The sequence below is a fragment of the Sarcophilus harrisii genome, chromosome 5 (genome assembly GCF_902635505.1).
Source record: "Sarcophilus harrisii chromosome 5, mSarHar1.11, whole genome shotgun sequence".
NCBI lineage: Eukaryota > Metazoa > Chordata > Mammalia > Dasyuromorphia > Dasyuridae > Sarcophilus > Sarcophilus harrisii.
Genome location: NC_045430.1, coordinates 140,776,529 through 140,792,711, shown reverse-complemented (window position 1 = coordinate 140,792,711; position 16,183 = coordinate 140,776,529). Strand labels below are relative to the sequence as shown.

At 33.8% G+C, this 16,183-nt stretch overlaps 1 protein-coding gene across 6 annotated transcripts in view; it reads right to left on the bottom strand.

Annotated features, from left to right (window-relative positions):
* HGF (hepatocyte growth factor) overlaps positions 1 to 15,739 on the bottom strand; it is a 105,184-nt gene extending 89,445 nt beyond the window's left edge. For 2 of the 6 annotated variants that reach the window (XM_023504735.2, XM_031938662.1), the window contains exons 1-2: positions 15,459 to 15,739; positions 5,648 to 5,810 (exon numbers count right to left, since the gene is read on the bottom strand). In XM_023504735.2, coding sequence (XP_023360503.1) covers positions 5,648 to 5,810; positions 15,459 to 15,546 — 251 coding nt within the window. In that variant the 5' untranslated portion in view covers positions 15,547 to 15,739. Of the gene's footprint in view, positions 1 to 5,647; positions 5,811 to 15,458 lie in introns of those variants that run through there. The other 4 variants (XM_003771459.3, XM_023504734.2, XM_031938664.1 and 1 more) reach the window with 3 other exon arrangements.
* Between the last annotated feature and the right edge of the window lie 444 nt (positions 15,740 to 16,183).

Below are 16,183 nucleotides of genomic sequence, written 5' to 3'. Positions count from 1 at the left end.
AATAATCCAAGACACTAAGTCTTGAAATTGACTCATCCAATTCCACAACAACAACCAAAAAAATGAATTTGTGGAAAACATCTTTATGGAAGAAAAGGATTCTCAGAGCCATAAAGCATCACTTTTGCCTTGGTTGGGAATAACCAATTTCAGTTTAGATCATTTAGTTCTCCATTTGTTGCACTTCAATCATTGCTATACTTTCACAGTTTAAAAAAAAAAAAAAAAAAAAGGTCATTTTGTAAAAACTAATTGTTGTTCATTAGTTAATTGGTGGTTGACAGAAATTAGCTAATTAAGTGATGTGGGACATAATAGTATGTGATAAGGTTAGAAAATGACTATCGGTACCTCAGGAACCCTTGAATGAAAGAAGTATTAGATACCTTTTAGGGATCTTATTTGCTAATTTGAGTGATAGTTCAAAGAGCAAACCTATATCTGGTGCCATATAAAATTTCTTTATTTTTTTTTAAAAAGCATTTATTACAACTTGTACTACTTACCTAAAGGGGTTTTTGTGAAAAAAAAAAAATCTTTGCAAACCTTTAAATCCTATGCAAAAGTGTAAGTTTTGTTAGATAATTCATCTTATTTATCATATCAATTCAACATTTTTCTTTAATCATCAGCTCTACATGCATTTCACCTTTAAAAAATTTTAATTAATAGTAATTTAATTATAAGTAAACCATTCAAATTTTAATATTTATTATGTGCATGGTGCTATGGAGGAAAAAAAAAATCAATACATATTATCCAGTGGAACAAGTATTGTATTTGGAGACAGAGGATCCACATTCAAATCTTGTTTCAGTGCCTCATTACTTATGTAGACTTTTACAAGTATTTTAACCTCTCTGGGCCTCAGTCCCCTCATCTGTAGGATGAGAGAATAGGTAATAAGTGACTTCTAAGTTTCCTTTATCTTTATGATGCTATAATTTTATAATCTTAATATTGGAATCTCTTGGAATCATTCAGTTCAAGGGTCATTTTCTCTGTGTCTGAAGTCATTTCTGACCCCCTCCATATACTAGTACACTCCCCTCCTAAAATGATCTTGTATTTCATTTGTGTGTGTGTGTATTCTGGATATACATATACATGCTATCTCCCCAGTGGGGTGTATGCTCCCTGAGTTGAGAAACCGTTTCACTCTTCTCTTTATATTCCTAACATTTGTCAGTAGATAGCACTTAATATGTTGTTGTTGTTGTTTAGTTGTCTCTATCACATCCAACTTACTGTCACCCCATTTAGGCTTTCTTGGCAAAGATATTGAAGTGATTTCTTATTTCTTACTCCATTTAATAGATAAGAAAATCAAGATGAACAGGGTTAAGTGTCCAAGGCTACATAGCTATGGAATATCTGAAGTCAAATTTGAACTCATGAAGAAGAGTCTTCCTGATTTCATAGCAATCCATCTACTATGCCACCTGGCTGCCTTCTAGCACATAATAATAAGCACTTTATACATAAATGCTTGTGGATTGTTTGATAGTAGGAGTGTTGTCAGACAGGCAAATGAATTGAATGACCTGATTAAAATGCAACCAATAAGATATGATGACAGTTTAAATTAGTAATCTGCTCATCAGTTTATTAACCTAAAAGAGCTCAACACTATTTTTTTCTATTTGTATAATAATTGTGACTTTAGGTATCATGGATTCAGATTATATCTTTGGGGCCTTCTTCAATAACAAATGAGTTCAATCTAGAACACACAAGCTTTGCCAAATTTACACAGATGTTTCCACATGTGGAGGTTGGTTTTTTATTGTTGTTATTTCCATCATTCTTTTTTCATTATTTCATTATGGTAAATTTTTTTTGTGTTATACACACTTTTACTATGCCTTTCCTTGAATTTATATCTTTTATGACTTTTTATCTTTAATTAATTTTAAAACTTAATCTTAACCCTCTTCTTATTAAACTATGTCTTTGATGCATTTTAGTTGTTTCCTCTCTAGCTGAGGATCAACTAATAAATATTTATTAAACACCAACTATGTACCAGGCATCATGTCAAGTACTGGGTACACAAAAAGATAAACTCTGCTCTCAAGAAACAATCTAACTGGGGAGATGACAAATCAATCAACTGGTCATATTTTCTATAGAGTAAAGATGAGGCTTAGTCATACTGATAGTCAAGACCTTTCACACTCTGTTCCCAAACCACCTTTTCAATTTAATTTGTCAGTATTCCACAACTCTATATTCAAGCCAGGAAGCTTTAGTCATTCCTCAAGTCTTTTTCCTCCTTAAGCCCCTTTACCTCTATTAACAATGCTTCCCATGCTTAGCTAAAATCCATTTAACCAGATACTTTATGCCCATCATTTTTTTTCATGTCTTTTCCATTCTTTAAGAGATGGAGTAAAATACAGCACAGAATAAGGTGAAAAGAAGAATGGTTTCATATTCTAGTTCTAACATTCACGAGGATTTATATCCAAGGACAAGTCACTTCAAATTTTTCATTTGTAAGCTGGAAAGAAAATAATACTTAAATTGCCTATCATTCATGAATGTTGTGAGAAACATATTTGAAACCTTAAAGTACCATTTCAATATTATCATTATTATTTAAAGTCTGTTGCAGATACTATGTTTTCCAGATCATCATAGCTCAAAATGATAGACTCTTCATGGAAATTATCATATCAATTTGTTTCTACCTCTTTCAAATTATAATTTATATTTTCATAATACAATTTGTATTATGCTTTATATATGTCCTTGGCTTATCTTCCCTATTAGATAGATTCTTTGATAGCTGCAACTATCTCATCTTTCCATTCCCAAGGTCTTAGCATATTTTTATTACCAGGCACTTAATAAACATTTTACATAACAAAGTCAATAATAACAACCAAAATGCTTAATAGCATTTCCTTAAGACAAAACACTAATATTTATGTATGTGTGTTCCCTCTTGGTTCAAAGATGCTCTTGTGACCATGATGACTTTTTCCCCTAGAAGTTCATTATGGCTTCCTTATCTTTGGCCCACTAAACAATGGAGAAAATATATTACTCCATGATAAGTTAGAATATCAAAATTTTCATATATAATTGGAAACTATGAAATTGGCAAATGTAACTAAAGCAGAGAATTTAGTTTGGAGATTTATAAAGAATATCATCTCATGGCTGTATCCAGGGAGACATTTGCTATTTGTAACTTGGCCACAAACTAGAAAATGAAACTAGTATGATTTAGGGGAAAAGTTTACTGATCTAGGGATGAGAAAAAATGACAGTTTCAGATTCTTTACTCACTAGCTACATGACACTGAACCTCAGTAACCTCATCCATAAAATAAGGGCTTAAACAAGGTGCTAAGGTACTTGATAGTTCTAAGTCTATAAGAATGAAAATAAGTGCTTATGCAGAACACTTAAATTATGCAAATCATTTTACATGATATGATTTTCTCTTCACAAAAATCCTTTGAGATTGGTACTATATTATCCCTATTTTACAAAAGGGGAAACTGAGGCTGAGAGACATGAAGCAACATGCCCAGGGACATGTATTAAGTCAATTTCTGAGGAAGGATTTGAACTCAGTTTTTTCTGACTTCAGGTTCAGTACTATGCCATTGCTCTATTAAGCTACCCTTATTTCTAATAATAGTAATAAGAATTTGATTTGGTACATCCTGAGAAGATTGAAAAAAGTGGTACCCATTGAATGCACAGTCTAATACCTAAAAAAAGAGATATGTCTTAAGGAAAATATTCCACTTCCCAATAGAAGGAAGAGAATGTTTTCTGACAATCAGTTCCCAGTTTAGACCTATTATTTCAGCCTGCTTATAATTGGGTAGACTTGCTCTGAACAAAAAGAGTTAGGGGTTTTAGTGGATTGCAATCTGCACAGTGAAACATGGAAATCCAAAAAGACAATCTGACTAAAAGAGGAAAAGATCATAGAGTAAGTAGGTGATAGTTACACTGTGGATGCACCCCCATAAGAATTCATCTAGAAGATTATATTCAGTTGGGTGATACCATTTAAGAAAGACATGATAGAAGAGTGTCCAAAAGAAACTAATGAATATGGAGAAGGGACTTGAATTCATATATTTGCTATACATTAAGCTAAGAAAAAGAAGACAAGATGGACATGATAGGGGAACATATTTCCAAGTATTTGAAGAAACGTTATGTGGAAATGAGATTAGGCTTGTTGCTTCTAACTTACCCTTTTCTGAAAATAGTAACGGACAGAGATTGTTTATGTAACAATAAATAAATCAGGAGGCATTTATTTAAGTGTTGTGTTAGAAAAGAAACAGAAGTCCCAACACAATTTCATCCATAAATCTCCACTTCATTTCTTTGCCCTCAAATATATATTACCCTCCATTTTTCCACTAAAACAACAAACAAACAAAATTTTTATTGGTAAGAAGTTCAGAAGGAAGGAATCCTTTGTAACCAAAGTTCACACTGATATTACACTTTGAGATTTACAAAAGGATTGAAATTCTTCTAAGTAATTTGTGTGAGTATTATTATCCTCATTTAAAAGAGGAAATTGAGCCTAAACGTAATTATGTGACTTTTCCAAGTAATTCCAAGTAATATCACAAGTAAGTACAACAGGTATAATCTAGTCCTAGATTTGCAGACTCCAGGTAAATTATTCTTTCCCAGCAATACTATGCTATGTTCATAGAAAGAACCCTCCCTTACAACAGCTATATAAATGTCAGATTTCCTAAAATAATTTTACCAGCCTTCCTTTTGCATCTCTAACTCTAATAATAATAATAATAATAATAATAATAGACACTTTCTGTGCAAATTCAATTCAGAATTGCCTAGAAAATTGAGAGGTCAATTGACTTTTTCAGAGTCACATAACCAGATGTGGAATTTAAACTTGGGTCTTCCTGGCTCAGAAGTCAACTCTCTCTCCACTATCATGCTACTCCTATCCTGTGGGATAGAGTTATTTTTCATTGTCAAGTCACACAAAAATTGGAAGAGGATAGCAAGCCCTTCATTTGATTCTTGAATGCCATTTCTAATGACCTTATCACTTTTCACCTAGACGTTTATCATGTCTCCCCATTAATGCCTTTTCAACATTCTCTTTTGCCAAAACCAAGCTCTGTAGATATTGTCTGAGTCTCTCAACACCTTATATTCTCAATCCCCAGAGCCTCTGACACAAGTTCCTATAAATCCTGGCTGTTGCCCAATTCTACAATTCATATTCTTAAAATTCCTTCAGCTTCTGTTACCAATAAATATTTATTCTGAATACAAGACCTAAACGTTTAAAGGGAATTAAAACCAATCCAAATATATTTCATTTTTAATAATCAAAGCTGAATACAGAACAGAGGAAATCACAAAACACATAATTTTTTAAAGATACTTTTTTCATTAGACATTGTTAACATCCTGTTCTCCACTCCCATTTATCCCTTGTGTTTCCTTCAATTATATCATAAGTCTTCTGTGACAAGAAGTTTAAAAGACCCAAGTCTAGATTGCATAGGCCAACTACTACATCGTACACTGGACACCAATAATTTAAAAAAATGATGTAGTGTATTTGGCTATATGAGTATATTCCATTACTGGAAAATTCAAACAACAAGGAATAACTTACTTGCAAGTGAATGGAAGACCTTTATTCCTAATACATCTCTTGGCACATTTGTCCGTCGTGTTCAGCTTTTTGGTTTTAATATTCAGTGATGAGTCTATTCTGATAAGAGTAGTCTTTGCTGACTTTTTGAATTCATGTAGGGTGTTTCTTTTCCTCTGGCCCTCTAAAGACATTAGAAAGGGGAAAAAAAACCTTAAAGGATGATATTCAAAAGAATTATTTTACCTGATAATGTCAACCTCTGAAAATATCAAGTTGGATAAATTATAGTAAGGGAAGAAAATGTTAGTTGATAAGGATAAACCAAGGAACTGTCATCATACCTAGTCACTAATCAACAGTCTTTCAGAGAAAGGATGCATTCTCAAAATGGGACAGAATTCATTCCGAAGAAATAAATAACATGCTCTTCTCCAAACAACATGAAAGCAAGAAACAGTTCCAGGAGCACATTATGTCATGTTTCATATTGTATTTTTTCATTTCTTCCTGCATTTTGCAAATTGTTATATAAATTATAATAACTAGCAAAAGCCATTCAACCAAAGTTTAACGGAATAGAATTCACTTAAATCTGTAACACGTTGTCCATATTTGTTCTATACAACTATCAGGGACGGGGAAAATATTTTTGCTGTCATTTATTACATAAATACATCTTTCTTCCAGACAATAACTTTTTCTATTCCTACTTGTTTCTCTTGCTACCCAGCCAAGTGTGGTTAATCAAAACTTCATCTTTTAATGTGGGTCTCATTTTTCCTTATAAAAGAGTTTAAGGCCACCAGATAGCATGAACTTTCCCTTTAAAAAGCCAAATAACCCAGGAATACATGCTATTCATTCTAAAAAGCCTTAATTTTATGTAAAGTCTTGGAAGAATTGAAAATGTGATCTTTCACTTACCCATTTACCTCAATTGTCCCAGCTCTTAATTGCTACCATTACAGGCTCCTGCACAGTTAAGCCGGCTAATAGACTGCAGCTACCGGGCAATCAGGGTGACCACAGTCTATTTTATGCCTTATATGGGACCCATTTCTGAGATAAGAAAGCTTTCTCTCCTCTACTTTACTATTTTTCCATTAGGACTACATAAACTTTGCCTGGGAGTAAGGGGGAGGAGAAGAACTATGCATGTCCTTTCTGTGCTTAATAGCCAGAATAAAGAAGAAAAATTTATAAGAAGTCAGAAGATGTAGAAAGTAGAGAAACTGAGGGAAAATAGCAAAAAAAAAAAAGAAGAAGAAGAAGAAGAAAGAAGGAAGAAGAAAGAAGGAAGGAGAAGAGGAAAGAAGGAAGAAGGAGAAGAGGAAAGAAGGAAGAAGGAGAAGAGGAAAGAAGGAAGGAGAAGAGGAAAGAAAAAAGGAAGAAGGAGAAGAGGAAAGAAGGAAGGAGAAGAGGAAAGAAGGAAGGAGAAGAGAGAGAGAAGGGAGGAGGGAGAAGGGAAGAGGAGGAGGAGGAGGAGGAGAAAAGAAAAAAGAAACAAAAAAATTAAAAGTTCCAAGGAGTTGAGCTTTAGATAGGAGGCAGCCTTTTATGAGGGGACAGTAAAAGCAGATATAGAGTTTGTTTATTTTTCTTTAATTAAATTTTGTTTTGCTTTTCCAATTAACAATCATTGCTCTTCTTCCATTTCTCCTTTGCCCTATGCATTGAAAAATACAAAGAAATGAAAACTCTTGCATAAATATGCATAAGTGAAGCAAAAGAAATTCCCACATTGGCTCTTTCCAAAAACATACATTTCATTTTATATATGTCTACCTCTTTTAGGAAGTGGATAGAATTTTTCATCATCAGTCCTAGAATATAGAAGTTTTATTTTATTTTGTTCTATTTTAAGGTGATAACATGTATATAGGTGAATTGTGGAAGCATTTCCTATGAATTAAGTATGCAGACATGAATGAAGAAGCAAGATAAACTGGGATTGTAACAGGAGGACATTAAAAATGCAACAAAAAAGAAACTATCAAGAAAGCAAAACTCTATGTTCATAAAAACTCAGAAATATGGGGTAACACAATGAAATGCCAGAAATGGCATCATAGTTTTGACTTTGCCAGCAACCACTGGCTCCTGTTGATTTATTAAACATTCAGGCTTTATTTATCAGCTTCTGTTCTGACCTGAAAATTACTATAAAGAAACATGCACTTTATTCTTTGTTTTTATATGTCTCCAGAGCATGCTTTTCAAAATCTTCATGTTTCTTGAGAGAATAATCATCACCCTATAATATGTATTGCTATATTCATATGTATATCATTATATCAAGAATCCATAATGAAATTTGGATACCCCATTTACTAATGCAGATCTCAATCCCTCTGTGCTTCTATAAATGGCCTGATAAATTGTTGTTGCAAAAGAAAAAAACGTTCATCTACTAATTAACTCTTTCAAATGATGAGGCTATCCAAAATTAGCCTGTCTCTTGATATAGACATAGAGTCTATCCTTTATTTTAAACTTTTCTAGCTTCAATAGATCTTCTAACTCATGGGATTTAGAGTTATTTAAGCCCTAAATATCATCCATGCCAACCCACCACCTTATGCCATGTATAAAACAAACCAAGAGAGGCACAAATAGATAGAATGATTTGCCCCAATTCATAGAAACAGAAAGCAACAGAACTTAGGTTTCCTGATGTCAAAAATATGCCTTTTCCATAATTCCATAAGAATTATAAGTCAGAGTCCCTTAACTTTTTGAGGAAGCAGCTAAATAGAACTTTAAAAGAAGACAGACTCATGTGGACACTTGGGAACAATAAAATTCAATCAAACAAATCAGTGAATCATCAATTATTTGATATTATGTGCCTAACTCAACACTAGCTGCCAGATTATAACTGTACCTTTCTTATCAAAGAATACTAACTCATGTAGGAACCATATATCTCTACCATTGGTTTTTACCTGAGAAGTCATTTGGATGAAAGTTAAAGAGTAAGTGCTCATTAAAGATTTAAAATCTTAGATAAAAAGAATTATGTGAATTTGAAGTCTTAGGATCTGTTCTTCCTTTTTTTTTCAGGGAGAGAGATTCAGAAGAAATCATTATTCTCTCAAGTAAAGGATATACAAATTTCTTCAACTTCTGGCTTCTATTACAGTATTCTATTAATGAGATAAGTTTTTCCATCAAGAGTTTCTACTTCCTTTGACCTCTGTGTGCTGTTTTCCAGCTGTTAGGAGTCATCCTAATCTTAAATATTTTGATTTCATTTTTCAGTTTGTCTATTTCCCAGAAAGTTATGGAAGTTAACAGACACAGAAAATCTATCAAAATGGGGTAACTTCCTTAACAACAGCATGAGAAAAATATATGGCCATTGGAATAGTTCTTCAAATAAATCATGTTACCTAAAAAGAAGGTGGTCTTTATAATTGACACAACATCATCTTGTACAGCTAACGTGAAATGCTTGTGGGCAGCTGGGGGCAGAGGATGACAAAGAAATTAGTAAGTCCAAAGGGGGAAAAAATTAAAGTCAGAAGAATGAGAGGTATGTAAATGGTTTTCATTAGACAAGATAAATTAAACAGAACTTTTATGTTTGCACTGAGATGTTATGTTCTTATATTTCTTTCACATCACAAAAGAAAATAAGTAATAAACAGGTTTGTGTTAAAGTGAAGACATCTTTGTTGCAAATGCCATTTTGTGTACTGTGGATCATCAGATTGTTGATTTTTTTTTTTTTTTATTGCTTGGTTAGTTTTTTTGGTAATATCCTTATTTGTTGTTCTTCTGTTTCAGTCCTTTAATTTTAAAAGTTCAGTGACTCATTATCCAAAATTCAGATTCTAGGCAGTGTCTCCATCATATAAAACTTTGGAACTCATAAAAAAGTATCTCCTTTCTAATGAAAGAATTAAATGCAAAAAAATAGTCACTCAAAATGACAACTAAAAATAAAATTCTTTGCACAAAATATTGTTCTAACTTTTCTTTTAATGTCTTTATATGTGTGTACGTATGTATGGGTATGCTTGTACAACTGACTTTTATTATGCCAAAAATATCAAAGATTAAATTCAGAAGGCTCTTATTACTTTTTTGAGCTGAGGGTTTTTTTTAAAGAGTGAACTGAGGATTGAGGGATATTGAGCAGAGCTCTGAAAATTTTTAAACACTTAACCTGTTTAAAGTATCTCTGCCTTCCCCACTCCTCAACACACACACACACACACACATATATGCATTTATATTATATAAGTATGCCTGCCTATGCCTTACCTTACATAAATGATGAGTATGTACTGCATATATACTTAGTATATACTGAACAGAGACTTTAGACATTAAGAAGATTCAATTAAAGTTCTATGTAATATCTGCCCCACTAACTGCCTCAAAAAATAACAAAAAAATCCTTCCCAATTTAATCTTTAGTATTTTCAGTGCAATAAAAAGTTATATAGACATATACATTCAGATTGATAGATTACTTATATATGTGTATATATAGAGACAGATAGAGACAGAGAAAATCAGAGAGAGACAGAAGTTGGGACTATATTTTGTTGTAAAGAGTTGTATTTTTGTGTATCATTTTCCACATACACATATATAAGCATATATGTGTGTGTGTGTGTGTGTGTGTGTGTGTGTGTGTATTTAAGACAGAGCTTCTTAATCTATGTTCCACAGACCTCCAAAGGGTCCCCACAAAGACATAAAGGGACCCATGAACTGGGACAGGATTTTTTAAAAGAATCTATAATTTCACTAACTTTTTATTTCCTTTGAAGTATTATATATTTATTTTATGCATTTAAAACAGGCTTTACCAGGCTGCCAAAGTGTTCCTTGACACAAATAAAGTTAACAGCCCTCGTTAAAGCAGTGATTAAATTAAGCTATAATTGTGTGGCCCTGGACAGTCACTTAAATTCTTTCATTTCTATTTTCAATTTCCATAAAATGAAGGTGAATTCAATAATACTTACCATACTATATTGTTTTGAGGATTAAATCAAATAAGAAAGTGTATTTCAAACACTTTGCATACCTTAGAGAACTGTACAAGTGTCAGATTTTTTTAAAAGTATAATTATCATTATCTACTACTACTACAACTACTAGTACTACTGTTGTTGCTACTACTATTACTATATACCTCATCATACTATATCATTCTCCAGCTCGGAAATCTTGCCTATAGAACAAAATACAAACTCTGAAACCAAACATTTAAAGTCTTTTACAATCTAGTTCCAACCAACCTTTCCCATTTTATTTCATTTTATGACTTTTCCTGAGTTCTATATCGGAACCAAACTGTAGTCCCACATGTTCCTCAAATTCAACATTTCATCTTTCACCTCTCTGCTTTCCCATAGACTACCTCATTCCTTAAAGAGATTACTTTTTTTTATTAAAGTTCACTTCTAATAACCTTAATATTCCTTCAATGATCAGTTCAGGTTTCAACTAATCAGGAAATCTTCCCTGATCTCAGTCACATGTCTTCTAAAATTATAATCATGTCGATTGTTACTGAGTCCTCTCAGTCATATCTAACTCTTTGAGACCCTATTTGGGGTTTTCTTGGCAAAGATACTGGAGTGGTTTGCCATTTCTTTATCCGGCTCATTTTACAGATGAGGCAACTGAGGCAGAGTGAGGTGACTTGTCCAGGGTCATACAACTAGTAAATGTTAAATGACAGATATTAACTGATGAAAATGAGTTTTCCTGATTCCAAGTCCAGTGCTCAATCCACTGAGGCACCTCCCTGCCCAAAATTATAATCATAACATGGTAGTTTTAGATTCATAAAGGACCTCAGGAGCCACTGAGTTGATAGATAAGAAAACTGAGGTCTGGAGAAACTAAATGATTTGCCCAATATCTTGCCAATTTTGCCTTTACAGGCCTAGCACAGTGGCTGGTACAAAATAGGAGTTTAATAAATGTTTACTGAATGGATCATAAGCTTTGAATTTTGCTTCAAATCCATATTATATGTACAACATAGGACCTTCTATATTCACTTATCTATGTATACATTGTAGCCATTCTCCAACACCATAGTCAGGATATAGGCTTCTTAAGAGCAAGGATTGCAGCCAGTCCCTTGCACATAATAAAGGTTTAATAAAAATTTGTTGAATTGAAGACAGTTTTGAGTAAAAAATAAAAGAATGAAAACATCCCTGAAAATCACTATCATTCCTTCTCACTCTTAATACCCTCCAGGGAAAAACTCAGGATAATGGAAAAATTTGGGAGAGATGTTTCCTTTCTAGTCCCTTATTTAATTTACTTATTGGAGGCTCATGGTTTTTAGGAACCAAGCAAAAAGTAACAGCAAAGAGTGCCAAACGTATTGGATCCAAGGTGCTTTAAGAAAGACATATTTCTCTTTGGTCCCTGAGCCAGATATTCATTTCTCTTAGTACCTCATATATTTTCCTCTATGTGGGAGCTCCCAGTGACTTCAAAGAGAGGTCAGTGCAGGAAAAGGATTTGCAGAGTGTGGAAAGAAACAGGAATCTGGCTCCTTTCACTCTGAAAAGTCTGTCCACATGATTAAGGATTAGCAAGTATGAAGTGGTAAGATGTTAAGATGACAATAAACAAATAATTAAAAGAATGGAAAACAGAGGATATGAGACTCTGGGAAAAAAAAGGCTCTGTAAACAAATTTATACTTTCGTAATTATTTTCACAGACAGGTAGAAATTCTGAAACACCAAAAGAAACCGAAAAGATACAAAAGAAAGCTATAAATTCACAGCACTGAAAGATCCATAGATCCACTGATGGAAGAAAATAGTGCAGAAATCATACACAGATTTAAATAGTTTATCTCTCAGAAATTCACAATTGTTTAGAAGGTGAAATGAACTGTTCTATATAAGTCTAATAATCCCTTTAATATCAGATTTAGAGCTGCAAAAGTTTTTAGGTGGCATCTAGTCTTATTGTTATTGTTGTTCAGTTGTGTTCAACTTTTCATGATCCCATTAAGAGTTTTCTTGATAAAGATCTTGGAGCAGTCTAGCATTTCCTTCTCCATCTCGCTTTACAGATGAGGAAACTGAGGCAAAAAGGTTGAAATTACTTTCCCAGGGCCACAGAGTTAGCAAGTGTCTGAAGACAGATTTGAAATCAAGTCTTCCTGACTTCAGCCTACCCCCACACTCCCACTTTTACTTCTGACCCTCCAGAATATCCCTCCTCTATGGAGTATGACATCTAGTCTCCTGCACTTATTTTAACTCCATCATTTTATAAATTGAAAAAATAAGACTTAGAAAAGTTAGGTTATTTCTCTGAAGTCACATAGGTAATAAATGGCAAAGTCCCAATCTGAACCTAGATTCTCAAACTCAAACTCAATGTAGCATCCTTTCTTCTTTGAGTTTATTATTGTGGGAAACTTCCTCTTAAGTAAAAGTATGTCTAGTACCTCCCACTCTCCACTGATTGGTTGTCTGGCAAACCTTTCCTAAATGTTCACCTGGTACCCAGTATCACAGACTATTACCACCGAAAATGCCCTTAGAGAGCATGTCTTCCAAACTCCCCATTTAACAGATGGGGGAATTGACAGCTAGAAATAAAGTCACTTGCTTATAATCACTTAAGTATTATGATGGAAATTGGTGGTTTAAAGTCCTATGTTTTTTCTACCACAATGCACTGTTATTACTAGATTGATAGGTTTAAAATTCTCCTGTTTTTTTTTTTTAACAGTTAGCTGATATTTATATTATACTTTGCATTTCACTAAGCAATTTTCTTGCAACAAACCTCTGAAAGTTATCATTGTCCCTATTTTATAGATGTGAAAACTGAAACTAAAAGATTAAATGACTTTCATTTCACCTCGAAAGATGCAAAGAAAGGTTTGGAACTTATGTTTCCTGACTCCAAGTTGAGGGTCCTTTACACTGTACTAAGATGCCTCTAATACATAACTATAGCTCTATTTTCATATATTAAAAAACCAAAACATGAAATTTAAAAAAAACTGAAGAGCTCATGCTGTTAGATGACAAGAAAAAGAAACATCTTTTTTTGTATATTTCAAAATGGTCTATCAATTACATTCATTATACTGTACACAGTTCCAAAGGAAAGTTATACATCAAAAACTATCAAACTAAACCTACCTCCCAAGCAAAGTAGTATCAACTCTCAGACATCCACTTCATGAATTATCCATAGCAAATTTGTAATTCCCTTTTGGTCTCCCCCTACTAGCCAACACACTTCTGAGAATGCAAAATCATTTCAACATTAGCCAAAGTGAAGTGTAATTAGGAAGGTAAATCCACTGCCAAAACATATATTGTAATTCATTCCGAAAATAAATACAAGAATTCTTTCAGTCATTTGCTGTGTGCTCTTACATACAATTCAAAGGAAAGAATGGTTATCAATACTATGCAATTTTCTTTAGAAAGTATAACTTCCCAAATATTAGCCATTATTTGAACCATATTTTAAAATTTCCTACAGATGATCCTGATCTATAAGAAACCACTATAATAAACTTATTAGTCATAATGTATCTACTTAGTACAGTATATTAGAACATATCTAGAAGAGTCTATTTTTTTTTTTCATTTTTGCAGAAGTCTTTTCAAAAAGCATTCTAGTTGACCATTCTCAACCCAATGGCCTCCCTTCATAAAGGACAATTCACAAAATAGATACAACAAAGAGAAGCCAATTCCCAAAGGTTGATGATTTTCTTTACTATTTAGCTCATTCTTAGTATTGTCAACCCCTGGATTTCATCAGAAACTAGATCGTGAATCTGATTATTCATACTTAATTTAGTTCAAAAGATATGGCCAATTCTTTGTGTTGGATTTGGAAAAGGCTTCATCTACCATCTGGTCATTCATTCCAAGTTTTGTATTCCCCCATGTCCTAGATGTTCACTGCTTTCTCACTTCAATATTCTAGCCACTACAATGATAATACAACTAAATACAGATGTTTCCTCTTGTCCTGATAAGGACTATAAATTCTTAGGAGCAGCAAATGAAATATTCTCTAAACTACCCAGACAATAGTCATTCCCAAATGACTCTTTTAGAACTCTGTAGTTTGGGGTTGAAAGTGAGAAAAAAAAAAAAAAAGGGTGAAGTTGCTCTTGAGCTTAATCAAAGCCATACCCATACCATTTTATGCCTTCCATGCATGGCAGCTACCCAAGGACAGATACCCAAGGAGGGAGGGAGGGAGTAAGGGAGAGTGAGAGTGGGAGAGATATGGAGGGAGGGAAAGAAGAAGGGGGAGAGAGAGTTGAGAGAAGAGAGAAGATTATATATATATATATATATATATATATATATATATAGCATGCACAAATTTGGTGTTTAGTCTATATTTTTTTCAAATAAAACCTACATAGACCACAATTACAGCCTAAATCTTGGATTGTAAAATGGATGTTTTGGAAAGGTGTCCTTAAATAGAAAAAGGATGAATCCCCACAATCCTGTCCCATCACTCAGTTGCACTCCAATTCAAACCCTCTCCCCAGCTTTAAACTTCCCCCCAAGGCAAAGTTCCAAACCCATGTTAGCACTTTATTTTTATCCTACAACTTAATACCCCTTAGGCTAGTGAGGAAGGGAGGAGAGATATTGATGAGTTGTTAATTATCCTTTAAAAGCTTTTTCAACAGAAAAGAGATGTTAAAAATATATATATAGGAAAAAAATGTTTGTTAAGACATTTAAACTTAAAGGAGAGGAGATGGGGAAGGTATACTGTCGTATTTTTTTTTTTTTTTTATGTGCAAGAAAAAAAGGAAAAAAAAAAAACTAACCTGCAAAGGAAATGGTGATGGGAAGAAGAAGGAGATGTTGAAGAACCTGATGCAACACCAATATTGGCAGAAGTTGGGTCACCCACATGGTGCTGGTCTTGCTGGCAGATCACACAGAAGGAGATGCCTGCTTGAAAGGATCCTGTGTAGAGGCAGTTACTAAAGGAGCCAGCCTGCACCGAGCTGCTTTTTATTACGATGAGCTAAGTTTGTTGTGTGATTAACTGGAAAGATCTAGGTCTGAACTCCCTCTTACGGTAAGAAACTGTTTAACAACAGCTCTTAACTCTTGTCCAACCTCCCCCCACCCCCTTTCCCCTTACGTCCCCTCTAAACAACACCAAACAGATTCCAGCCCCTTTCCCTAGTTTAGGAAGGAAACTTACAAAGAAAAGGTCACCTGGCTTGAGGCCAGCTTCAATTTGGAAGCGTAAGCACCAGATCCCTGTGACTCGAATGAGAATAGGGAAGAGGAGGAGGAAGATGCAGCCCCGCCAGTTAAAACTAGGCAAGGCAATAGGAACAAATCCTCTCCATTTAAAAACAGCCAAATAGAAGTGTTCAAATGTTTATTTGGGAAAAAGAGGAAGGGGAAGCAGAAATATCTGAAACCAGAGAGTCGTCCTCTAGTAAAATGTGCCCCAAGCTACCGATCCTGGGTGATTTCACTGCTAGAACCACCTGGGGCTTCCAGGTAAAGATAATCATTCCCTGGGGTTTGGAAG